Source organism: Jaculus jaculus, chromosome 1 (assembly GCF_020740685.1).
Source record: "Jaculus jaculus isolate mJacJac1 chromosome 1, mJacJac1.mat.Y.cur, whole genome shotgun sequence".
Taxonomy (NCBI): Eukaryota; Metazoa; Chordata; class Mammalia; order Rodentia; family Dipodidae; genus Jaculus; species Jaculus jaculus.
In genome coordinates, this window is record NC_059102.1 from 191,534,405 (window position 1) to 191,560,567 (window position 26,163).

The 26,163-nt window shown below is 38.8% G+C and overlaps 1 protein-coding gene across 1 annotated transcript; it reads right to left on the minus strand.

Moving 5' to 3' along the window:
* Positions 1 to 3,674: 3,674 nt before the first annotated feature.
* On the minus strand, positions 3,675 to 24,666 carry Scrg1 (stimulator of chondrogenesis 1). The gene is made up of 3 exons (XM_004657132.2): positions 24,528 to 24,666; positions 6,646 to 6,897; positions 3,675 to 3,895 (listed from the first exon to the last, which is right to left on the minus strand). Exons 2-3 carry the CDS (start codon positions 6,882 to 6,884, stop codon positions 3,841 to 3,843), a joined length of 294 nt encoding a protein of 97 aa, XP_004657189.1. The 5' UTR covers positions 6,885 to 6,897; positions 24,528 to 24,666; the 3' UTR covers positions 3,675 to 3,840.
* Positions 24,667 to 26,163: the final 1,497 nt, after the last annotated feature.

Sequence of the window (26,163 nt, forward strand, 5' to 3'; positions counted from 1 at the left end):
GATGGTTTTACATTTTCCTTTCCAATTTGGATATGATTTGTTTCTTTTTTCTTGCCAAATTTTTCTGTATTGAACATTCTGTGTGGTAGTAAACATCACTGGTGAAAGCAAGCACTCTTGCCTTATTCCTTTTTTCTTTTTCAAAAGTGATTAACAAAAGAACTCATGTACCTATTTGGCCACTATAAGGAAGTTAAAAATTGCAATTGCAATATGATCCATGAATGTTCCTATCTGGCCTTCCCTTATTCCAATGGATTTGCTTATTATTTTGTTTTTTTCTATGTATTTCCAATTCTCTAGTAATCCATTAAGGATCAGTGCTTCTTCCCAGCCAAAAAAGGTGTGGGGGGAGATTCCCTGTGGGGTGTGATAAGGAAAAAAACTTATTAGGAAAAGATGTACTATTAGTAAATATTACTATGAACCTTATACTCAGCAACATGGGACTTGTAAAATGAATGAATATACAGAATGTCAGATAAAACTACAGAACTTGTAATTCCAAAAGCATTTAGCATATATGAGCCATCAAACACGTACAGATTTGTGTCAGTCCATCTAGAAAAATTTGCTTTTCCTGAAGTGGAACTAGAGTTCATGACATTATTGAACAATGCAATGATTAGAACTAGATGCTGGAATAAGAACTTGTTCTGCTACTCACTGATAATGTGAATTTAGACATCCTATGTAATTCTGAAACCTGGTATCTTTGCTTATGGAACAGGGATAAAAATACCTACTTCATTCAGTTGCTTTAAGTCAGTAGAGTAATAATCAATTTTTAACAAAAATCTTCAGTTGTATTTATGAGATTTAATGGAAAAAGTTTCATGAGACAAGTTGTGTCATTACATTCACTTGATGATAGTGTACAGGATGTGTTTATGTGTTTATGATATATTCATTTCTTACTAATATAATGAAATTCATATTATAGTTATTTCTGAAAAGAAAAAAAATGATGAAATAGATTCTATGACCTAAAAATACCTTTTATTAAATGTCTAACTTTTTTCAAATAGTATTTTCTCATCAGATTTCTTTCTTTTTTTCTTTCTTTTTTCTAGGTAGGGTCTCACTGTAGGCCCAGACTAACCTGGAATTCACTCTGTAGTCTCAGGGTGGCCTTGAACTCATGGCCATCCTCCGACCTCTGCCTCTCATGTGCTGGGATTAAAGGTGTGTACCATCAGATGTCTTTTTGCACATGTATCTCTATATGCTGTGTATTGGAGTTTATGTGTGTTCATGTGTGTGGTTGCAAGTATGGGTATGTGTGTACATATGTATATGTACGTGCGGAGGCCAGAAAGAAACACAGGATGCCTTTCTCAGTTGCTCTCCACCTTATTTATTTATTTATTTATTTATTTTGGGGGGGTTCACCTTATTTTTTGAGGCAGATTCTCACACTTAACCTATAGTTTGCCAATTCAGCTAGACTGACCAGCAAACCTTTGGGTTTTACCCACGGAGCCATCTTCTCAATTCCCTGAAGAAAGGCCTATCAAATCACATGGTATCCAGATAAAACAACTCATGATTCATTTTACAATTCTTCATGTGTATTATGCACATAGCATTTGAAAACATGTTCTGACTTGTACAGAATTTAAGAGGAACTGCAGTATGATTACCTTAAAATTGTTTGACCCAATTCAGTAACACTTGTTGAACACTGAATCGTTACCAGTTACTATTTAAAATAAGGACTTCAAGCTGGGCATGTTGGTGCAAGCCTTTAATCCCAGCACTTGGGAGGTAGAGGTAGGAGGATGGCCATGAGTTCGAGGCCACTCTGAGACTACATTGGGAATTCCAGGTCCGCCTGGGCTGGAGTGAGACCGATATGGTCTTCAGAGATGAATCAGGGACCTTCAATGTACTTTAATGAAATAGCTTGCTTTTTAGTCACAAAATAATACCTCCTAGATATCTTGTGTTATATCATGCTTCTCAAACTTCTCCACACAAGTCTTCGTATATCACCCTCTATTTCTCATAGGAGGCTTCACATTATAAATATTTGTTTACAATACCTACAGCTTTGTTAGATCTTATGTTCTGGGAGGGCATGTCTGATTCATTCACTAGTAACCCAAAAATCTTAAATGACTAGTACTTAGCAAGTATGTAATAAATACTTCTGGAATTAATTTTAATGGTCACTATGAGTCAACACAACACTTACCTTTTAAAATATGAGGATATTTAAAAGATGAGTTGTTTTCTCTGACAATTACAAAACACCTTTGAAGTTTGTTTATTTGATTTCCTTTTAAGTCTTATGTAACTTTTAAATTTACATTTATTCTTGGTCTCTTTCATAGTGAATTTTCTTATTGTCAGAAAGCCCTGGTATTTTAAATGACTATTTATCTGAATTTTGGAATGATAATTCCATGGTAATTTGAATAAAAATGTCCCCAATAGGCTCATGTGCCATACTTTATCCTTAGATGGCGATGCTATTCTGGAAGGTTGTGGAACTTTTAAGAGGTGGAGCCTTGCTGGAGGAAGTGTGACTAGAAAGTAGGCCTGTGGTTTTAGCTAGGCCCATGTGTTGTTTCTTTCTTTCTCTTCTCTCCTCTCTCCTCCCTCCTCTCTCAAATAAGTAAATAACATATATTTTTTTAATTCTCATAAAAAACCAAGGCAAGATAAAGACTGAAGGAAAATAATATGTACATATCAATTAGAGAATGGCATTTTGATAAACAGCCCACTATTTCTGGTTAACAGACAAATGATTAATATTGATAACATAACGTGAAGTCTTATACCAATAATGGGAAGATAATTACTCCATAATGGGTAAGCATTTAGTGAACAGTACTTGGGACACATACCTGGATGGTAGGAATGAATACAACTACTCTGGAAAACAGTTTTATAGTTTAGTTTAAAGATTAATCCAGGTTGGAGAGATGGCTCATCTGTCAAAAGTATCCACAGGAAGCCAGATGGAGAAAGTTGCACATGCATCTGGAGTTTGTTTGCAGGGCCAGGAGACCCTGGACACCCATTCTCATTCTCCCTCTCACTCTCTCAGGTTGTTGATCCGGCCTTGATTTCCCTGCTATGATGGACTGTATTCTGGAACTGTAAGCTAAAATATACTCCTTCTATATGCTGCTTCTGCTCTTGTATTTTGTCCCAGTGACAAAAAAGTAGGAACTAAAAATGCTATCTTAAAAGATTTTGCAGCCAGACATGGTGGTACACACCTTTAATCCCAGAACTTGGGAGGCAGAAGTAGGAGGATCTCTGAGAGTTCAAGGCCACCCTGAGACTACATAGTGAATTCCAGGTCAGCCTTGACTAGAGTGATTATCTACCTCAAAAAACAAACAACAAAAAAAGATTTTGCAAAACTGTAAAATAAATAGTACTAAAATTACTTGGCACACATAAAACACACTTAATAATTGGTTCTTTTCCTTTGTAGAAAGTTCCTAGTTTTCCTTCCAAAATGTTCCATTTGTACCTAGTCCTTCTCAGTAACTTTGTATAGTTAAAGCCTGTCAACCAACAAGTGTAAGCATTTTCTGTCTTTGAGGCAGGATTGTGACTATCCAAGAGGGGATGGTATTCCTTTATTCAGTATGGCAAATACCCCCTAAATAAAAATTCTCTAAGCAATAATATTAATCAGTATTGACATTGTCCACAGTGAAAAACTGAATTAACTTTTATTACTGCTTGCTAAGCACAGGCTTACTTATCCTACACAAAGCTATAGAATCTGCTTTCTTGCACTGTATAGAAATGAGAAATACAGTTTAATTATACTGATAGTTTGTAGGAAGCAAGGGGGTCACATTCTCCAGATTCTCAGTGGTTGTTGCAAGGGATTACAAAAGAGATCTTCGGTCCAAAGAAGACATCTCTGAAAGAAAGTAGAACATCATTTAATTCAGCTGGAGATAGGACATATGTGTCTTCATCTGGGTTAAAAATGGGTACAAGTCATTCCCATGATTTCCAATATGAGTATAGTTTACATACAGAAAGGAGAAATGTTTATCGAATAATGTGTATAGGAAAAATTATTTCATGGGATTAGTGACATAAATTCTTGGTATCATCATTTAGTAGTGATTCTGAAACTTCATCATGCATCAGAACCTGGAAGGTTTGTTAAATAGAATGAGGCCCAAGGAGAGACAGGCATTTTTAGCAGGAACTCAGGTGACTCTGGAGCTCCTGTTCTAGAAGCTGCACTTGGTCTATCTAGTGAGTTGTAGACCAGCTTTACCCAACTATAGTTGAGACCTTATCTCACTTAAAAAAAAAAAAACAGAAAAAAAATTAAAACAAGAGATTATAATTGTAACTGATGAGTCTATTGTGAGGATGAAATTTTAATGCCTATAAAGGTTTTACTATAGGCACCAGCACATAATAAACATTCAGTAAATGTTACATTTCTATAATATTCAAAATACCTCAGTGGTTAAGGTGCTTGCCTATAAAACCTAACAACCAAAGTTTGATTCCCCAGTGCCTATGTAAAGCCAGATGCACAGTGACATATGCATCTGGAGTTCATTTGCAATTGCTGGAAACTCTGGTGCATCCATTCTCCCCGCCTCCCTTTCTCTCTCTCTCTCTCTTTCTCTCTCCGTATCTCTCTGCTGGGCATTGTGGTGCATGCTTTTAATCCCAGCATTTAGGAAACTGAGGTAGGAGGATTGCTGTGAGTTCAAGAATAATTACTAAGAATATTTCCAGGTCTGCTTGGGTTAAAGTGAACCCTTACCTCAAAAAAACGAAAACAAGGACTGGAGAGATGGCTTAGCAGTTAAGCACTTGCCTGTGAAGCCTAAGGACCCCGGTTCAAGGCTCCATTCCCTAGGACCCACGTTAGCTAGATGCATCAGAGTATGCACGCATCTGGAGTTCATTTGCAGTGGCTGGAGGCCCTGGTGTGCCCATTCTCTCTCTCTCTCTCTCTCTATCTGCCTCCTTCTCTCTCTGTTACTCTCAACTAAATAAATAAAAATGAACAAAAAAAAAAACAATAACAACAACAACAAACAGACAAACAAACAAACAAAAGCCAAATAATGTATCTCTGGTACACTTATATCATGCTAAATAAAAATATGTAATAGAACTTCATAGGTGAATATGAAAAATGTAAAAATATGTTAAGTATTGCTGGAGAAATAGCTCAATTGGTAAAGTGCTTGTCTTGTAAGCATAAGGAACTGAGTTCAATCCCCAAGAACCGCTCCCCCAAAAAAGGAAAAAAAAAACAGGCAAGGAGTGGTGGTACCCACTTGAAATCCCAGTGCTGGAGAAGAGATAGGCATATCCTTGGGCTCACTGGCCAGCCAAAGTACTTAGTAAATTCCAGGCCAGTGAGTGAGCTTATCTCAAAATAGGTGGACAGAGCCTGAGGAGCAACACTCGAGCTTGTCCTCTGACCTCCATATGCATGCAAACACACATGCTACTGCTCACACGTAAGGATGCATACATGCACATATATAGACAAAAATAGGTTAAGTAAAAAACACCAATTGGGGTAAGGCTGGGAAGATGGCTTACCAACTGACAGCACTTGCCACGTGGGCATGAGGGACTGAGAGAGTTTGAGACTGCCCAAGTTCGATTCCCCAGAACCCACATAAATCTGGGCATGGCCCCACACATTTGTGACCCAAGTCCTGCAGGGGCAGAGACCAGGGAGTCACTGGGGCTCATGTATTGAAAATGCCTCACTCAAGGAGAAAGGAATGATGGACTTTATCTCAAGGAAATACATGGACAGACAGAAGAGGACACAGACCTGTGTACATCACACACAGCAGACTCATACATACTGTACACACTCACATACACACATATAAAATAAGAGCAGGCTGGAGAGATTGCTCAGTGGTTAAGGTACTTGCTTGCAAAACCTAATGACCTGGGTTCAATAACCCTGTGACAACATAAAGCCCGATGCACAAAATGATGCATGTGTCTGGAGTTCATTTGCAGTGGCTAGAGGCCCTATCATACCCATTCTCTCCTACCCCCATTTGCTTGAAAACTAATAAATAAATAAAATATTTAAAAAAGGAAACAAAGGGCTTAGGGAGATTTCCTAGCAGTTAAGTGCTTGCCTGAAAAGTCAAAGGACCTAGGTTCAACTTCCCAGGACCCACGTAAGCCAGATTTACAAGGTGGCACATGTGTCTGGAATTTGTTTGCAGTGGCTGGAGGCCCTAGTGTGCCCATTCTCTCTCTCTCAAATTAATTAATTAAAGCATTTTAAAAAAAGATAAAAAAGAAAGCTAGACATGACATATGCAGCATAAATATGTATATATATAACATATATATACACCATATATATATATATATATGTATATATATATATATATATATATATATATATATATTTGTGTAAATTTTTGATCTATATTTTGAAAATTTGTGTAGGCAAATAAATAGATTGAGAAATTTATCTTTATACTAATACTTCCTGGAGTAGATATCTAATTAAAAAGTATCACTTTGGAAATCATAGCAAATAAAGAGCACCAAGTACTAAAAGAAAAGAAAAATTTCAAGGCTTATTCCACATACATTTCATCTTTTTTTTTTAACATTTCATCTTAATACATTTTGTAGTTTCCTTACTTTGGGCAACAGAGCAACTCGCTGAAATTGCAGTAACAAATCATCTCACATCCCTTCCCATCCCAGAAATGATCCTGGACATTTTCATCAATCTGCGTAAGATGGGCTGCTCCCTCTGGAAGGCTGTGACAGTTGCGATCTTTTAGTATCTTTCTGTAGCAAGAAAGGCGATTTGAAGGCATGGCATGGGTTCCCAGCAGCAAAGTTAAGCTGACAGCAACAAGTACCAAAAATTTCATTTTGGCTTTTGGCCTGTGAAATAATAATTAAAAAGTCAGTATAATCAGAAGAGAATAATCAATTTTTTTTTCAAGGTAGGGTCTCACTCTATCACAGGCTGACCTGGAATTAACTACTCAGGGTGGCCTTAAACTCACAGCAATCCTCGGACCTTTGCCTTCTAAGTGCTGGGATTAAAGGTCTGCATTGCCATGCCCCACGAGAATAACCACTTTTTTTGGTTGGTGTTGAGAATAACCACTTTTAAGATCATATAAGATTATAAAAATTTCTAGGACAGATATCACTTAACACAATGAACTTGACCTTGAATTACTTTATTATTTATGTGTTGCCTGTGTGTGTGTGTGTGTGTGTGTGTGTGTGTATGTATGTATGTATATGGTAGGTATGTGAATGTTTGGGTGCACACAAAGAAGTCAAACAACCTGGGGTGTTTGTCCTTTCTTTCCACCTTTTTTTTTTTTTTTGGTTTTTGGGGGTAGGGTTTCACCCTAATCTAGGCTGATCTGGAATTCACTATGTAGTCTCAGGGTGGGCTCAAACTCATGGTGATCCGCCTATCTTTGCCTCCTGAGTGCTGGGATTAAAGGTGTGCACCATCATGCCCAGCTCCACCTTTTTGAGACAATGTCTCCCTTTTTGTTTTTGCCCCTGAACATGTGCCTGCAGGCCTTGTGTGTTTATCATCATCAACACAGCATTCTTAAAGAACTTAGGACCCACCCTGACAGAAACAAAAAACAAACATGCTAATGTTAACTAGTAATATCATCTGAATATATTTGTAGTTTGATTAAGTATTTGCCTGGGTAGTATTATGATTCTAGGATCATTCTTAGGACCCATTCTTATTACAATTTTCTTATCTTTTTCCTTTTTTATCCACATAGAATACTTCATCTTAGTTGCAGTTGAAAATGGTGGTTTGAATGCTCCCTTACATTCACCTAGCCTGGCTTCAAACACCTTCTAGGATAGAAAACTCACTATAGACTGAGTCAACATACTCCATTGATATACTTCTAATGTTTTTCTTATTGAAAAATATTTTTTCCTTAGCTTTACTCATCGGTGCTGGTTTGAACCAACATGTTATTCCTACCATGGAAGGAGGGAAAGTCATTTGAAGAGTACTCTTTGCTTATTATACATTTTTATATATGTTTGTATATGTATGTATGTATATGTTTATTTGTGTGTGGGTTTGAGTACATGTGCATGTGTGCGTGGGGGACAGAGGTTGATGTCTTTCTACTTTATTGTTTATTTTTAAAACTTTTATTGGGAACTTAATATTTGAACATATTATACATTGGTCATATTCCCATAGGATTATCCTCTTACAGCCCCATTCCACTGAGGACCCTCCTTAGTGAGGGTAATGGTAGTCACTGTGGGATAATGGATATACCAGTCAGTTCCTGAGAAGAGGGTAATGTCTCCCAGTACACCTCACCTTGTGGTGCTTATATTTTTTCCACTCACTATTCCTCAGTGTTCCCTGAGCCATAGAGGGCATGATAAAAATCTATTTTTTCACTGTTTTTTAAATAATTTTTTTTGTTTTTACTTTTATTTATTTATTTGAGAGTGACACAGAGAGAGAGAGAGAGACAGAAAGAGGCAGATATATATATATGGAGAGAGTGGGCAAGCCAGGGCCTCCAGCCACTGCAAACAAACTCCAGATGCATGCACCACATTGTCCATCTGGCTTACGTGGGTCCTGAGGAATCGAGCCTTGAACTGGGGTCCTTAGGCTTCACAGGCAAGCGCTTAACTGCTAAGCCATCTCACCAGCTCTCTCTTTGTATTTTTCAAGGAAGGGTTTCACTCTTGTCCAGGCTGACCTGGAATTCACTATGTAGTCTCAGGGTTGCCTCAAACTCACAGCGCTCCTCCTATCTCTGCCTCCTGAGTGCTGGGATTAAAGGTGTGTGCCACACCTATTTTAGTGTTGAGTTCTTAGCAGTCTCTAATTTTCTGCTTTGTTGAGTTTTGAGTCTCCTCAGCGTCTACCACTATTTTTCTGGAGAGGATTCTCTGGCTAGCCATGAAAACAGCACTCATATTTAATCTAACATACCCTCTTAACTCTCTACCTTATGTTTTGAGACAGGTTTCTCACTGAATCCAGAGCTCATTGATTGGGTTAGACAAGCTGCATAGTAAACCTAAAGATCCTCTTGTCTACCTCCCCAGCACTGAGAGAATACATGGGAGCCACCATGCCTAGCATTTTTATGTGGGTGCTGGGAGTCTGAACTCAGATTCTTATGCTTGCATGGCAAGCATCATACCTACTAAGCCATTCCCATGAAACCATGAAAATCAAGATATTAAGCATATTATTGTCCCTAAATTGAGTTGTTTATGCTTTACTCCTAAGAGTTTAAGTTATCATTAAAAATTAACCCACGTTTAGATGAATGACTTGCAAATATTTTTTTGTTGGTTCATTTTTTTAAGTGGTTTTTATGGTTCGAATGTGACATTACCCCATAGGCTCATGTGCTAAGTAGTTGAGTTTCAGATGATGGGGCTATTTTGAGAGGTTCTGGAAACTTTTAAGAGGTGGGGCCTAGTTGGAGTTATACTTTTGAAGGTTGTGCCTGTTCCCTTCCTCTTTCTCTGTTTCCCGTCTGCCAGAGGACTAACAGTTTTTTTTTTTTTCCTTCACACACTTCTATTGCCTTGATGTTCTGTTCAAATACATTAGACCAAGTAACCATGGATGGAACCCTCTATAATCACAAAGTGAAATAAATTCTTTTCCTCCAGAGCTGTTTTGTAAGGTGCTCTGTTCTAGTGACAAGAAAAGTAACTCATAAGTTGCCTCTTTAGTCTAGTGACATTTTATATGCAGAAGCCGTTTACTTTGATATAGTCCCACTAGTCTATAGTACATTTATTGCCTATGTTTTTGGCATCACATCCATTGTCAAGATCAATGTCAAGAAGCTATTCTCCTATAGTTTGTTTTAGGATTATTATTTTTAGTATTACATCTAAACCATTTTTGTGCTGATTTTTTAAAATTTTATTTGGGAGGAGAGAGAGAGAGAGAATGAATGAATGCCAGGCCCTCTTACAGTTACAAACTCCAGATGCATGCACCACTTTGTGCATCTGGATTTGTGTGAGTACTGGGTAATGCAACCTAGGTCAGCTGGCTTTGTAGGCAAATACTTTTAACTGCTGGACCAACTTTCCAGCCCCTAAGTTGATTTTTGTGATGGCATGGAGTTACAATTTCATTCTTCTGAGTGTAGACATCTAGTTTTCTCAGCCCATTTGTTGTTCCTCATTGCATATTTTTGGCAACTTTGTTGAATATCAGTTTGTGATGTATACCTGGATTTATGCTGTTCCACACTGATTTATAAGTCTGTCTTTATTTATTTTTTAAAGATCTATTTTTATTTATTTATTTATTTGAGACAGAGAGAGAAAGAGAGAGGGAGAGAATGGGCACACCAGGGCCTCTAGCCACTACAAACAAACTCCAGATGCATGCATCACATTGTACATCTGGCTTATGTGGAAACTGGAGAATTGAACCAGGGTACTTAGGCTTCATAAGCAAGTGCCTTAACTGCTAAGCCATCTCTCCAGCCCTCTGTCTTTATTTATTTACAAGGAGAAGAAAAGGGAGAGAGAGAGAGAGAAAATAAAAATGGGCATGTGAGGGCCTCTAGCCACTGTAAATGAACTCCTGACAAATGTGCCACTTTGTGCAACTGCTTTTATGTGGAAACTGTGGAATTGAACCCAGGCCTTTGTGCTTTACAAGCAAGTGTCTTAACAGCTGAGCTGTCTTTTAAGCTCCTTAAATGTGTCATTATGCCATTACCACATGATTATTAAAATTGTTATTTATTTGCATGGGGAGGAGGGACATGGAAAGGTCCTATCTGAGTTCCTATCTGAGCCTGTCACAGGGTTCCATGGGAAGTGAAGTCAGGATAGTCCATGAGAGGCACCAGCTCGCTCTTCATGAGACCACAATGAATGCTAGAATGCTGCTTAAGTAGGATGGGGGAAGTGTGCTCTTCACCTTACTTTGTAAGACAGGTTCTCTCACAGAGCCTAGAGTTCATCAATTTAGCTAAAATAGATGGCCAGAAAGTCCCAGGCATCCCCTGTCTCTGCCTCCCCAGTCTAGGACTACAGGTACTTGTGGCTACATTGAGCTTTTATATGGGTGCTGGGGATCTGGGTTCAGGTCATCATGTTTGGGTAGCAAGCACTTTACCAACTGAGTTATCTCGCCAGACTTTTTAAAATTTTAATTTGAATTTTATGTCTTTGATTTACTTTGTTCATTTCACCATTGGATTAGCAGCAATCCTCTTGTCTCAGCCTCCCAAATGCTGGGATTACTAGTACCACCTACCTGGATGGTTTTTTTTTTTTTTCTTTCTTTTTTTGTAACATCTGTAGAAACTTCTTTATGGTTACTATGCAACTTACAAAATATTTAAAAAAATTTTAGAGTTGTGTATTTTAAGGCTATAATTTCATATCAATTGCACATAAAAAAGGTCAACATGTTCTAGGGTTTTTTTTTTTCTCTTGAAACTGAGTTTTACTGTGTAGTTCAAGTTGGTCTCACGCTTGAAATCCTCCTGCCTCAGCCTCTTTAGTGCTTGGACTACAAACATGAAATAATGCTTGGCTAAAAATTCTACATGTTTAAAGGGATAGAGATAATATTTTCTGGTTAAGGTACATGCTTGCAAGGCCTAAGGACCAAGGTTCAATTCTCTAGTACTTATGTAAGCCTGATGCACAAGGTGGCACATACATCTGGAATTCGTTTGCAGTGGCTAGAGGCCCTGGTGTGCCCATTCTCTCTCCCCATCTCTCTTTCTCCCCCACTCTTTCTATGTAAATAAATTAATAATATGTATTTTTAAAAATTAATAAAAATTCTACATGTTTAATTTCTTCCATATTCTACTTATTATTGATGCCATAATGTGTATCTATTTACATTACATAGACATAAACTTTTTTAGTTATATTGATTTTTTTTTTTTTTGGATTTTCAAGGTAGGGTCTCACTTTAGCTCAGACTGAGCTGGAATTCACTATGTAGTATCAGGGTGGCCTTGAACTCATGGTGATCCTCTTACCTCTGCCTTAGTTATATTGATTTTTAATAATATTATCTTTGAACTTCCTTGCTGAAGTTAAAAGGTATTTACCTACCACTATTATAGCAGTACAGTATTCCATATGTGTCTATACATCTACTTTTATCAATGCCTATTGTATTTTCATATGGTAGCCTTTCATATTAACTTGAGCAACTCCATTTCCTGAAAGGCAGATGTAGAAGTGAGGAATTCCCTTTTGTTGCCTAAGAGAGTCTTCATCTGTCATTTTGAAGGACAGTATGAGAAACTATATTTGTAATTTTGGTTGCCAACTCTTCTATCCTCATCCTTTCAGTACTTTGAATATGTCATCCCATGTACTTGGGGTTTGTAAGGATCCTGTTGGAAAAAATTATGATAGTTATAAAATTTTCTTTATTTGTAACAAATATTCATATTGCTTTAAAATTCTTTGTGAAACTCTTGACAATTTGATTATAATGTATCTCATATATTTCTTCAAGTTCATCTTATTTTGAGGTCCTCTTGGACTTCTTGGTTCTGGCTGTCCATTTCTTTTTCCAACTTTAGCAAGTTTTCATGTTATTCTTTCTTTTAGTAAGATTTCTAGCCCTTTCTCGTTCTTTTCCTGTGACTTCCACTATGCATGTTTGATTATCTAGATGGTTTCCTATAAGCCTTTCAATCTATTGATTTTGGATCTGCGGGGAGTCCAGGAAAGTTCCTGAATCTCAAACCCTGAGTTTGTGTTTGAACTTAACCAAAGAATAGAACAATGAAGCTGAGAAGTATAGTTATTAAATTATTGTATTTATTCAGGGAAATCCAAGACCAAAGGAAGGAAAATTGATACATCCATGTGGTCTGAGAGCCCATGTGGTAGGCCTGGAAGAAATGTAAAAAGAGGTTTAGAGAAAAAAAAGAAAAGAAAGTGCAGAGAGCTCTGCCATGTGGAGGGCAGGAGGGAGTGGAGAACGATCAATGGGATTCCACCCTCCTCTTGGCCCATGGAGGGGAAGAGTTACAAGAACTGAATGTACACCCAAGAGACAGAAGCTTGTTACCTGGCACACATCTATTTATAACCTTATTGTTGTGAGTTTCATCTTCTGGCTCAGGTGAGGCAGAAAGATAGCTGATTGGTCTGGGCTAGGGGCTGGCTCATGAAGAGGCCAACCATGACACCAAATTCTGGGGGATGAACTTGACCAACCACAATGTCAGGATTAGATTTAAATTCTAGGAGAGGGAACTCTCCCTCCCAGGAGGGGGCTCTGGTTGTTTGTGGGAAAACAGAGCTTGGAACTTCTTTAGATAAGAGGTAAAGAGAAGCCAGCTTCTCTGATCTGTAGCAAAGTGGAGACGGCAAGACCAGACATTCTTGCCTTTATTTTTGGTGTCCATTCACCCTAAACTATCTAACAAAGCTACCTGACTCCCTCTCACTATCTTCACTCTTTATATTTCTTCCTTATTTTTCTCTGAGTGGAGGATTTCCAACAACCTTTCTTTGAGTATCCCTATTCTCCTATTTGCTCTCATCTATAGTTGTCTTTTATTGAATTTTCAGAACAATCATTATGTCCTTCAGGTTCAAGATTTATGTGTTTGGCTATTCTTACATTTTTCTATCTTTCTGGTGAAATTATTTATACTTTGTTATGAACTCAGAGGTTTGTTTTGTTTTGTTTGTTTGCTTGGTTTTTGTTTTTCAAGGTAAGATCTTACTCTTAATCAGGCTGACTTGAAATTCACTGTGTTGTCTCAGGGTGGCCTCAACCTCATGGTGATCCTCCTACCTTTGCCTCCCAAGTGCTGGGATCAAATGCTTGTGCCATCACACATGGCATCTCAGAGTATTTTTACTGTGGTTACTTTTCATTCTCTGTCAGAGAATTTACATATCTCCATATCATTATTGTTGCAGTTACATTTACATTGCTGGGACAAACACCTGACCAAAAGCAGCTTATGAGAAGAAAGTGTTTATTTTGGCTTACAGACTGCAGGGGAAACTCCATGATGGCAGGGAAAATGTGGCATGTGCAGAGGCTGGACATCATCTCCTGGCCAATATCAGGTAGGCAACAGCAGCAGGAGAGTGTGCTAGACAGTGGCATGGGGAAATGGCCTATAATATCCATAAGACTTCCTCCAATAACCCATCTCCAGCAAGACTCCAATTCCCAAGTTGCCACCAGCAGGAGACCTAATATTCAGAACACATAGTTTATGAGGGACACCTGACTCTAACCACTACATTCTGTCCCTGGCTCCCTTATAGATGACCATCCACAGTGTAAAATGCAGTGCATTCAGTTCAACTTTAAAAGTTCCCATAGTTTTTTTTTTTTTTTCAGTTCCAGTACTATTCAAACATCCCTATGTACAAGGTCTCTTAACTGAGCTGTAAAACTAAAATAAAAACATGTTGGCATAGAATAAACATTCATACTACAAAAGATGGCATTGGGCATAGCATGGAAAGACAGAACCAATACCAAATCTAAAAATATCAGGGCAAACAATCAAATTCCATAGCTCCAAGTCCAATATCTCTAACCAGTGATAAAGTCTTGAGGCCCAATTCTGCCCCTCAAGCTGGCTGCTTACAACCTGAGGAACAATCATTCTAAGCCTGCAGCACTCCTTGAGGACCTTCTCACAGTCCTGGATTTCCATTGCAATCCATGATTCAGCCTCATATCTCCATCAGGTCTCCATGTAGGGACTTCAACATCCCTGCCATACATTGCTTATGACCATTTCCAAAAAACAAAACTGCATTGCTAACCCAATGACCCTCTGTTTTCTGCATTTGTTATATGCCAGAATATCAGATGGGTTAACAAATTTGTCAATCCAAGGGGAAAAAAGCCCTCTTTGAAGAGAAAAACTCCTTCATCATTCAAACTATTACTTTCAAAAGAGTCCATGTTTTTCCTACTGTTCCAATGCAGAACAGCTGGCCCAATCTCAATGGTTATTATCTCTTAAACAATTGCAGCTGAACTAAGCTGCTGTCTTTACCCAGACCTTCATTTCTTTCTGTGCTATATCCATCTGCTCATACCAGCCCATTTCTATGTAATGCAACACTGCACAAGTTCTCAGGACACAGGCAGGCAAAACACAGCAAACCTCTCACCTAAAATGCTTCTAGCCAAGTTCCTAAAACATTGTTTCTTCTCCTCATAAACCAAATCTCACAGTCCATAGTTCCTACTGTATTCAGGTCTTTTAACTCTAGTCAAAATGGTCCATGAAATTGTTACACTACAAGGCATCTCTTGGACCAAGGATCTTAATCCTTCCATATTCCTTCAACAAATCAGTTCCTCAAGGCCAAAAGCCACACAGTTAGGTTTTTAGCAGCAACAACCTCAATTTTTTTTTTTTTTTTTTTTTTTACGTAGGGTTTCACTCTAGCCCAGGCTGACATGGAATTCACTATGTATTCTCAGAGTAGCCTAAACTCATGGTGATCCTCCTACCTCTGCCTCTTGAGTACTGGGATTAAAGGCATGTGCCATCATGCCCAGTTTAACAACCTCACTTCTTGGTACCAGTTTTCTGTTACAGTTACCTTTGCAGTGCTGGGACAAACACCTGACCAAAAGCAGCTTGTTGGAGGAAAGGGTTTATTTTAGTTTATAGACTTTAGGGGAAACTCCATTATGGCAGGGGAAAGCATGGCAGGACCTGTGGCTGGACATCACCTCCTGGTTAACATCTAGTAGACAACAGCAGCAGAAGAGCATGCCAAACACTGGCAAGGAGAAACTGGCTATAACACCCCTAAACCCACCCCCCAACAACACACATTCTCCAGCAAGGTTTCAAGTCTCAAAGCCACCAGCTGGGGACCTAGAATGCAGAACACATGAGTTTATGAGGGGCACCTGACTCAAACCACCACATCTGTGGTCAACTTTCATAGTTTGATCTTATTCTTTTATTTGGATGGTACTTCCTTGTTTCTCTCTCTCTCTCTCTCTCTCTCTCTGTGTGTGTGTGTGTGTGTGTGTGTTTGTGTATCTGCACAATAGAAGAAAACAAAAAAACTACTGCCTTTGTCAGGAAAAAAAATAAAAAAAGTCCTTGATTACAGGGTCCCAGTTTTGTGCTAGTTTAACCCACTATCTTTGGTCTTAGCTATCCCCAGGTATCATCCATATTCCTGTCAGTGCAAGACAGGTACAAAAGAAACCAATCTCCTTAGTGGCTCCTAGCAAAAGTAGGGTATTGGATATATCACCCAACTCTTTCTTCTTCAGGAAGAAACTCAGTGATAGATTTTTTAAAAAATTTATTTATTTGAGAGCTACAGACACAGAGAGAAAGACACATAGAGGGAGAGAGAGAATGGGCGCACTAGGGCCTCCAGCCACTGCAAACGAACTCCAGACTCATGCGCCCCTTGTGCATCTGGCTAACGTGGGACCTGGGGAACCGAGCCTCAAACCGGGGTCCTTAGGCTTCACAGGCAAGCGCTTAACCGCTAAGCCATCTCTCCAGCCTGATTTTTTTTTCACTTACTTTTTGTGTTGATCTGGGAATAGGAGCTGTTTTGATGCACTCTTGTTTCAATTTCTACTTTGATCTTTGTAGTCATAAATGTAGAATATGACAAGTTCTGTCAGTGCTCAAAGACCAGCAAAACAAAAATCAGCCAGTCCATTAGGTAGCACCAAGGAAAAATGAAATGTTAATTAGGTGGCCTGACTCCTGTGCTCTCAGTTTACTTCCTGTTTTCTCCGTGCTGAATTGGAAGGAGCTATAATGGCTGACTTTATGTTAGCACAGACTGGTGCTTTGTTCTCTGTAGTCCCTAGAACGCTTGTGCATGCTGGCTGTCTGAGGCAAGCATGATAGAAGCCAGTCCCTGTGTAGCATCTGGGAAAGTTAGGATACTAGATTAATGGTGCAACACCTTCCTTCACCCATCAATAAACAGCTCAGCTGAAATTCCCTCTGTGTGTGTGTGCGTGTGTGTGTGTGTGTGTGTGCCTGCACATGCACATGTGAACATATATTTATGGTATTTTATAAAGTCTACGTTAGGGTTAAAATGAACATTAGGGTTAAAACAACAAGGTCAGGAATACTGGGAAAGGTAAATAAGAGAGTTTGCAGCCATGATGAGAAAGTCTAGCTAACTAGACGCGTGAAATGACATTGCTGTAGAAAAACAATGAAGCCAGTTTCCCCAGATTCTGTACTTCTCCCATAAAACCCTTCTTGAAGGCTGGAGAGATGGCTTAGTGGTTAAGCGCTTGCCTGTGAAGCCTAAGGACCCCGGTTCGAGGCTCGGTTCCCCAGGTCCCACGTTAGCCAGATGCACAAGGGGGCGCACGCGTCTGGAGTTCGTTTGCAGAGGCTGGAAGCCCTGGCGCGCCCATTCTCTCTCTCTCCCTCTATCTGTCTTTCTCTCTGTGTCTGTCGCTCTCAAATAAATAAAGAAATAAATAAAATTTAAAAAAATTTTTTTATTTATTTAGAGAGAATGGGCGCGCCAGGGCTTCCAGCCTCTGCAAACGAACTCCAGACGCGTGCGCCCCCTTGTGCATCTGGCTAACGTGGGACCTGGGGAACCGAGCCTCGAACCGGGGTCCTTAGGCTTCACAGGCAAGCGCTTAACCACTAAGCCATCTCTCCAGCCCTAAATAAAAATTTAAAAAAAAAAAAGAAAAAAAAAAACCTTCTTGAGAAACATGCTCAAGATACCATCACCCTTTCCCTTGGTAAACTTGTAAGTTGATGAGTTTGTTGTACCTCTGTATATATTCTTGCTTCTAATTGTAACATACTGAATTGTGGTTTATAAAAAGGGCTTACAAGAAAACTTTTGCCTATTCCAAGAAAAGAACTACCCCAGACCACCCCAGAGATGGGCAAGTGGAGTGAAAATGGTAGCTCAAGACTTGTAAGTCCTGATACTAGATGTAGCCTTTTGCTGTTGCCCTTAGCCTAGTATTCCCTTCATTATGGATTGAATGCTATCTATCTATTTTTGCTTTTTGCTAACATAAACCTTGATGATGTGCTTGTCTACATGTGCTCTGTTGTGAATTCTTCTCTTCAGGAGCACAAGAACTAAGAGTATTGCTGTGAATAGGATGGAAGGGAACATGGAAGAAGACATAATCCCCTCTCCATTACTGCCTATGGTATGCTGTCATTTTTGTTTAGCCAGTTATATTTTAGAGATTTCAATAGTGAATGTGTGTGTATGTGTGTGTGCGCAATAATTTCAATTTCCAGTGCTTTTTCTTGCTCTGTGTTGATCCATAGTTTCATCTTCCCCTATAGCTAAAGACTACCATTTAATGTTTTTTTTTTTAAAGTTTCAAAAAATGTTTTTCTTTATTTGCAAGGAGATAAAGAGAGGCAGAAGGGGGAATAGGGAGATAATGGGAGTGTCATGGCCTCTTACTGCTGCAAATGGCAAATAGGTGTATGTGGATACTATAGAATTGAACCCAGGTTATCAGGTTTTTCAAGCAAGGATCTAAATTGCTGCCATCTCTCCAGCCCTCACCCTTTAATGTTTGTATAGTATAAGTTTGCTACTGATTAGTTCTTTTAACTTTTGTATGCGTGAAAATATCCAGCCTCTCTGCTCAGAGTCCAGCAGACTCCCTGACTTAAGAAAATGGAGCTGAGATCCAGGAGACCAAGATGGGTAGAATTTATAGAGCAAAGTACTAAAGAGTAGACAAGCAAGGAAGGAGCACTCTGGAGTTGTTATAGCTCCACTTCGACATTCAGCAGAAAACTGCTCTGCATATGTAAATTCTAGAAAATTTATCAGTATATATTACAGCAAATGAGAAAACTAAGGTTAAGGGAAAACTTTCAAACTTTCAAAAGTATTAGAAAATAGAGTGTGTCACAACTCACATGGGGTACTGAGAAGAATACTCAGGCATGTTTGGATTCAGTAATGAGGAATAATTAATCCTAGACTGAATCCTATCTCTGGAACCATCTACCAAATCATAAAAGGCAAAATTGTTTAGTTGTTCCCCTGAACAAAATATAGGTTTATAAGAATATAAAGATATATGGCCGGGTGTGGTGATATATGCTTTTAATCCTAGCACTCAGGAAGGAGAAGTAGGAGGCCTGTGAGTTCCAGGCCAGGCTGAGACTACATAGTGAATTCCAGGTCAGCCTGGGATGGAGCAAGAACCTCCCTTGAAAAAAAAAAATATATATATATTATCCAGTAAGATAAAATCTTTCATACTTATTTATGCAGCAAGTGCTTTAACCATTGAACCATTTCCCCAGCCCTTCTTGTATTAATTTTATAAATTAATTTATATTTTATTAGAAGATAGCCCATCTTAGAGCCATTTAAATTTGCAATACAGATTTGTAGAGCATTTTCTGGTATTAAAAAAATAAATCTTGGGGTTGGAGAGACAGCTTGTCAGTTAAGGCATTGGCCTACAAAGCCAAAGGATCCTGGTTTTGTTTGATTCTTCAGGACCCATGTAAGCCAGATGCACAAGGAGGCACATGTATCTGTAATTAATTTGCAGTGGTTAAAGGCCATGGCATGCCCATTCTCTCTCTTAAATAAATGAATAAATAAATAAATATTTTAAAGAAGAACTCTTTCTTCTCTCATTATGATATTTCTATGTGTTGCTCCCTCTGTCAGCAATGCTCTTTCCCAGTTTGGCTTCTGGGCTCTGGGGTCTCTGTTTTAATATGAAACCTTCAAGCCAAGCATGGTGGCATACTCCTTTAATACCAGCACTAAAAAGACAGAGGTCAGAGGGTCTCCATGAGTTTGAGGCTACCCTGAAAGTACATAGTGAATTCCAGATCAGCCTGAGCTAGAGTGAGACCCTAATTCTCTCTCTCTCTGCATAAATATATATATATGTCATCTTCCAAGGTCTTTCAGCATAATAAAATTTAAATGTGATTCTTTCTGAGTGCACTTTACTTTCTTTTGTCACTAATCACTTTCTTTGACTATTATTTTTAACTTATTATTGACCACTTCCATACATATAGAGAATATATCATGACCGTAAGCCCCTCCCACGACCAGCCATTTTCCCCCTTCTGGTCATTCCCCCCCCACACACTGAATCCCTTATTCTCTCCAAGTCTCCTATTTTGATGTTATCATTTTTTCCCTCTTATTATGCAGATCTTGTGGAGGTAACATCAGCTACTGTGAGGCCTTGAATATCATGGCCACTTCATGCCTGGAAAATAGCATTCTTCCCTTTCCTTTGGCTGTTACATTCTTTCTGCCACCTCTTCCACAATGGACCCTGAGCCTTGAAGGGTGTTATAGAGATGTCTCATTTAGTGGCATTATGATGGCACTTTAATGGCAGTTATGAGAATGTAAATTACATATTTGTGAACTTACTTGTATTTGTTATTCCTATTACACTTAAAGCTCTGAGAGCAGTCTGCTTTGTTTATCACTGAATACCCAGTGCTGATATAAAGTTTAGGTCATATTTATTGAACTGAATGAATGATTCTCCAAAATCACATTTTTATCATGGGTAGGGTCCCAGAGAGGTTTCCTGTTATCTGAAAGACTGTATGAATATCTTAGGTCAATCCTAAAAGCTTCCTTCTACTTGTCTACACCTATCATCCATTACTGTTGAGATAGCTCAAAGTATGGCCAGTCACCTCTGTAATCCTATACAAGTGTTTTAGAATTGTTATTTGTGCTTACCTTTCTCTTTCTTTGATGTTACTTTATCATAAAGCATCCACTAAAGAAAAGCCTCATAGTCTTCTAAAAAGCCTCTCTGATCCAGTTAGAACCCTTCTCATAGCTCCTTCTCTTTGTTTTCTTAGCCCTCGTGTTTAATCTATGTTATAAGAACTGTGAATTTGACTAGATGTGCTTCATTATCTCATTATTGTCAGCATGTTGCATAATCCATTTAACCATAGGAGGTCTTTATTTTGTTTTTCAGCATGAGAGATTGAACTCAGGACCTTGTGCATGATGGACATGCACTCTACCACTGAACTATACTTCCAACCATAGGAGAAAGTGGCTCTGATTGGTTATGAGCCATCAGGAACCAAATACTCATATAATAATTTGGTCATTCTGTTATTTTAATTATATGTAGAAAGAAAGATCTGGAACCATCAAGAGCTTTTCAAGATATTGTATAGCATTCAGATGGCTATTGAGGGCTGGAGAGATGGCTTAGCGGTTAAGCGCTTGCCTGTGAAGCCTAAGGACCCCGGTTCGAGGCTCGGTTCCCCAGGTCCCACGTTAGCCAGATGCACAAGGGGGGCGCATGCGTCTGGAGTTCGTTTGCAGAGGCTGGAAGCCCTGGCGCGCCCATTCTCTCTCTCTCTCCCTCTACCTGTCTTTCTCCCTGTGTCTGTCGCTCTCAAATAAATAAATAAAAAATATGAACAAAAAAAAATATTAAAAAAAAAAAAAACAGATGGCTATTGAGTATATTAGGAAAGTATTGGAAAGAATAGTGACATCATCTGATTTATAACTCAAAAAAATACCCAGAAAAATTTGGCTTGTGGTTGGGCAAGATTTGAGGTAGTAAATGTGAAGTTTTGTTGAGAACTGATGGAAAACATGAGGCAAAAAAGAAAGATTCAACGCTGATTCTTAGGTTATTGGTCTGAATGGTATTTCCACTTACTGAACAGGAAGAATTAGAAGAAGCCAATTTTAGAAACTTTTGGGGATAGTTAAGTTTAAGATGATAATTAGACATCTCAGTGAAGATGTTGAGTAACTCAGCAGTTGAACATGAGCTTGAAGGTCAGGACTGGAAATACAAATTTTAGAGTAATCAAGATGTTTATTGATTGTAGCTTTTCTATGGACCTGGTAGAACAGAGAGTATAGACCAAGAAAGGAAGAGGTGAAGGATGGAAGCCTAGAGGGGGCTGCCATTCAGAAAACAAGGATTTTTGGTTTTATTTTTAATCTCTCAGGACACCTGCCTCAATGCTGGGCTCATAGTAGGCTTTTGAAGACATTCACTGAAGGAATGAATAAATGCATCTCTGTGAAAGCATATGTTTCCCTACCATGTATGTCACATCCATACTGGAGCACAACACAGTGTTTCTGCCCAAGTCAGTCTCCAGCGATGGAGACTTCCACACCTGGCAAGTACCTATGGCAGTTTTTTTTTTTTTTAAACTTTATAAATTACACATTTTAACTGAAACATTCTCTTCTTCCTTTACTTAGGTTAAAGATAAATAGCTTTAACTCTCAGCAAATGGAAAAAAATGCCCAAACCAGTATGTTCCTGGGATTCAAAACAAAACAAAACAAAAAACAAACAAAAAAACCCACCAATTTTAATCCTTGGCAACCCATCAAAATTTTATGCTTTCAAAGCCATGTGTGGTGGCACATGCCTTTAATCCCAGCACTCAGGAGGCAGAGGTAGGAGGGTCACCACTGGGAGACTACATAGTGAATTCCAGGTCAGTCTGGGCTAGAATGAGACCCTACCTTGAAAAACAAAACAAAACAAAATTATGCTTTCAGGGCTGGAGAGATGGCTTAGTGGTTAAGTGCTTGCCTGTGAAGCCTAAGGACCCCGGTTCGAGGCTTGATTCTCTAGGACCCACGTTAGCCAGATGCACAAGGGGGCGCAGGCATCTGGAGTTTGTTTGCAGTGGCCAGAGGCCCTGCCATGCCTGTTTGTCTCTCTATCTGCCTCTTTCTCTCTCTCTGTCCATCGCTTTCAAATAAATAAAAATAAAAATAAATATGCTTTCAAATGCCAAGCACAGTGACTTTGGTCAATCAGAAGTAAATTTTCTCTCTCTCTCTCTCTCTCTCTTTTAGTTGAAGTACATGCACTTAAAATTCTCCCTGGAGTACATTCAAATTACAGACGAAAACAAAATAAAAAAACTGAAGATCTACAGAAAAAGTAAGAAAACCTTAATTGGGTTATACACCAGGGTTTTATAAATTCAATTTTGTGACATTAACCTTGCTCCTAATGTATAATACTATTCATATCCCTGCATTGTTATATTTTTGGGAATAAATCAATGCATACTTATGAGCAAGACATTTGTAAGTAAGCAATAAATCATTGACACTGTCATTCAGTAAGGAATTGCAAAGTTTGGTTCTGTCAGAGTCTTTGGCAAGCTTTTGAATGGCTGGAGTTAAATGAAGACTTAAAAGAAAAAAATAAGCGATTTAATGGCCAAAACTAACAGGTCCATGTAGCTTAAGTATTCGGACATTTATGGTACGGGGCTCATCCAGGCAGCTGATGCCAGTTCTGGGAACTGGACATAAGAGCAGTGGGATGAAACCGACTTAATGAGTTAGACAGAAGAGCCATCCATTTTCAGATTTCTCTCAACAAGCTCTAAGAGAAGAAAAGCTGGAAAACCAAATGAAAACTCCAGCCCCAAACCTGGCATTTGAAATATGAAAATTATACTTGGAAGAGATAAAAGTTGTTGCCCAGGCTGTATACCTTTCACCCATCTCTCTTAGAGGATGAAAAATCAATTATTTTTTAGAATTCCTTTCTTTACCTTGTTTTTTTTCCTTAAGCACCTTAGAGGAAGTTTGTATTAAAATGCCTGAAGTAAAATTTCTCAAATCATATATAAGGGAACATAAGTCATATGTGAATATGGATAAGCCTTTCAGAGATCTTTGTAACATAGCAGCCTGAATACTCAAGATACCTTCACCACATATTCACTAAAGGTGATCTGTCTTCAGGCCTCTCAGAGCATGCTACAAGATGATATTACCATCTAATCTTGAAATCATTTTAATAGTTTTCCTGGCCACAAGCAGTCATCATCACAGGAGTAAAGGACCAAGATGGGAGAGAGTTTCCACAGCCTGAGTAAGTAACAAAGTTAAGAAATTTTAAAGAGCCATTTTTCTAAGCCCCAGAGTGAACAAGTCTTCCCTTTATCTCAACGGTACAAGCTCTGTGTTGTGTTCCATGGTAAGAACACCAGGGATGAATTCAATGAATTCCCTCTTTGTGTCATGCACTTATACCAATTTCTTTTCAGGAATCAGTTTCTGAAAGCAAAGGCATTCATGCAGTTAACTTTTTTTTTTCTCTTGACATTGCAGTTAGCTTCATGTAGAGCATACCATAGCTCTCGCATTCAAAATAACCTTATGCATACTTCATCACCTACACGTAATTCCAAGGGGCAGGATAAATCCTGCTGCAGAGGACTAGATTCAGAGCTAATCTATACATGAGCTGAAGTGAGAAATATGTCTCTGCTTGAAAGTACAGGTAAGTGACTTTTCCAGTCAAAGGTTTACATTTTCTATCTTCTTAAGATTCTTTTGCTCTTATGTCTTTTTTCCAGGGAACACATCAATCTCCCTAGAGGATTTCTTTGTCTCTTTGTTTTTTCCCTGACTCAACACACATACATATTTTTGCTCTAATTTGTATAGCAATTTGGAGTAGAATAAGCAGCATAAAATGTATTCTTAAAGAGAAAAAAATTGCATACCCTTTTCCTTCCTTTGGTCTCACTGGCAGAAGAATCTTCTTAAATGCTCCAACTCACTGGGTAGTTGGAGCAAAAGAGAGGAGGTTCTGGTAGGATGCTCTTTACAAATGAACCTTTATGTGCCTGGTCTCCTGCCTAGGAGTGACAGACTGCCTGCTCCAGCCAGGACTGGAGGAGGAGAGGAGTGTAAGGAGACAGGGTTGTAGGGACTGCCTCCCATAGGCCCTTCCAAATTAGGCAAGAAAGAACGAAACATCTTCTTTACAGAGGGAAATAAATAGTCTGTATAAGGACCTCAGAGGACAGAGTCTTAGAAACCTGAAGGAGTTTTAAAAGGGAACAAGAAATGATTTTTATCTTAAAAGAAGTTTGTGGGAGAAGAGTGGAGGGAAGGAAGGAAAGCAAAGAAAGGGGATGGTTAATAAAGGGCTACACACCTCTTGTCCTTTCAGAATATCTTTGTGGTCTACCCTCCACCATCAGGTTTCCCTCACTATTTTCACATTTTAGAATATATATATATATTTTTTTTTTCGAGGTAGGGTCTCACTCTGGTCCAGGCTGACCTGTAATTAACTCTGTCATCTCAGGGTGGCCTTGAACTCATGGCAATCCTCCTACCTCTGCCTCCCGAGTGCTGGGATTAAAGGCGTGCGCCACCACGCCCGGCTTTAGAATATTTTTTAAAAAATTATTTTCAAGCAGACAGAGAGGGGAGAGAGAGACGAAGAGAGAGAGAGAGAGAGAGAGAGAGAGAGAGAGAGAGAGAGAAAGAGAGAAAAGAATGGGTGCACTAGGGCCTCTTGCCACTGCAGACTCATTCCCAGATGCATTTACCACTTTGTGCATCTGGCTTTACATGGGAACGGGAGAATTTAACCCAAGCTGTCATGCTTGGCAAGCAAATAAATGCCTTTAATCACTGAGCAATCTCTCCAACCTTAAAATATTTTATTTTATTATTTATTTATTTATTAGTTAGAGAAACAGGGAGAGAGAGAAAGAGAGAAAGAGGGAGGGAGGGAGAGAATGGGTGCATCAGGGCTTCCAGTCACTGCAAATGAACTCCAGACACGTGTGCCCCCTTGTGCAGCTGGCTAATGTGTGTTCTGGAGAATTCAACCAGGGTCCTTTGGCTTTGCAGACAAACACCTTAACTGCTATGCCATCCCTCCAGCCCTAAAATATTTTTATAGAATATATAACACAATCCATATTCCATTTCCCCAGCTTCTCAGATATTTAATCAATGGAAAGTAGAAGTAACTAAAGCCAAAATCTATTTTGGAGCTCAGAAATAAGTGCTCAAAAAAGGAATTTTACTCTGTATTGAGCAACCAGTATTAAATTCTAGCATTTGTATCTCTTTTAGGGTTTATTATTATTATTTTATTTATTTGAGAGAGAGGGAGGGAAAAAGAGAGAGAGAAGATGGGTGCACCAGGGCCTCCCAACACTGCCAACAAACTCCAGACACATGCACCACCTTGTGCATCTGGCTTACATGGATCCTGGGGAATTGAACCTGGGTCCTTAGGCTTTGTAGGCAAGCACCTTAACCACTAAACCATGTCTCCAGCCTTGGAGAACTTTCTTTTTTATAATAATTTTAATTTTTTATTGACAACTTTTATAC

Bases quoted from the DNA above. Each gene is read 5' to 3' on its own strand.
- Scrg1 (XM_004657132.2), bottom strand. From the start codon at position 6,884: ATGAAATTTTTGGTACTTGTTGCTGTCAGCTTAACTTTGCTGCTGGGA. The intron at 3,896-6,645 runs GTAAGGAAACTA...ACTTTCTTTCAG, and splicing joins GAGTTGCTCTGTTGCCCAAA to AGATGTCTTCTTTGGACCGA.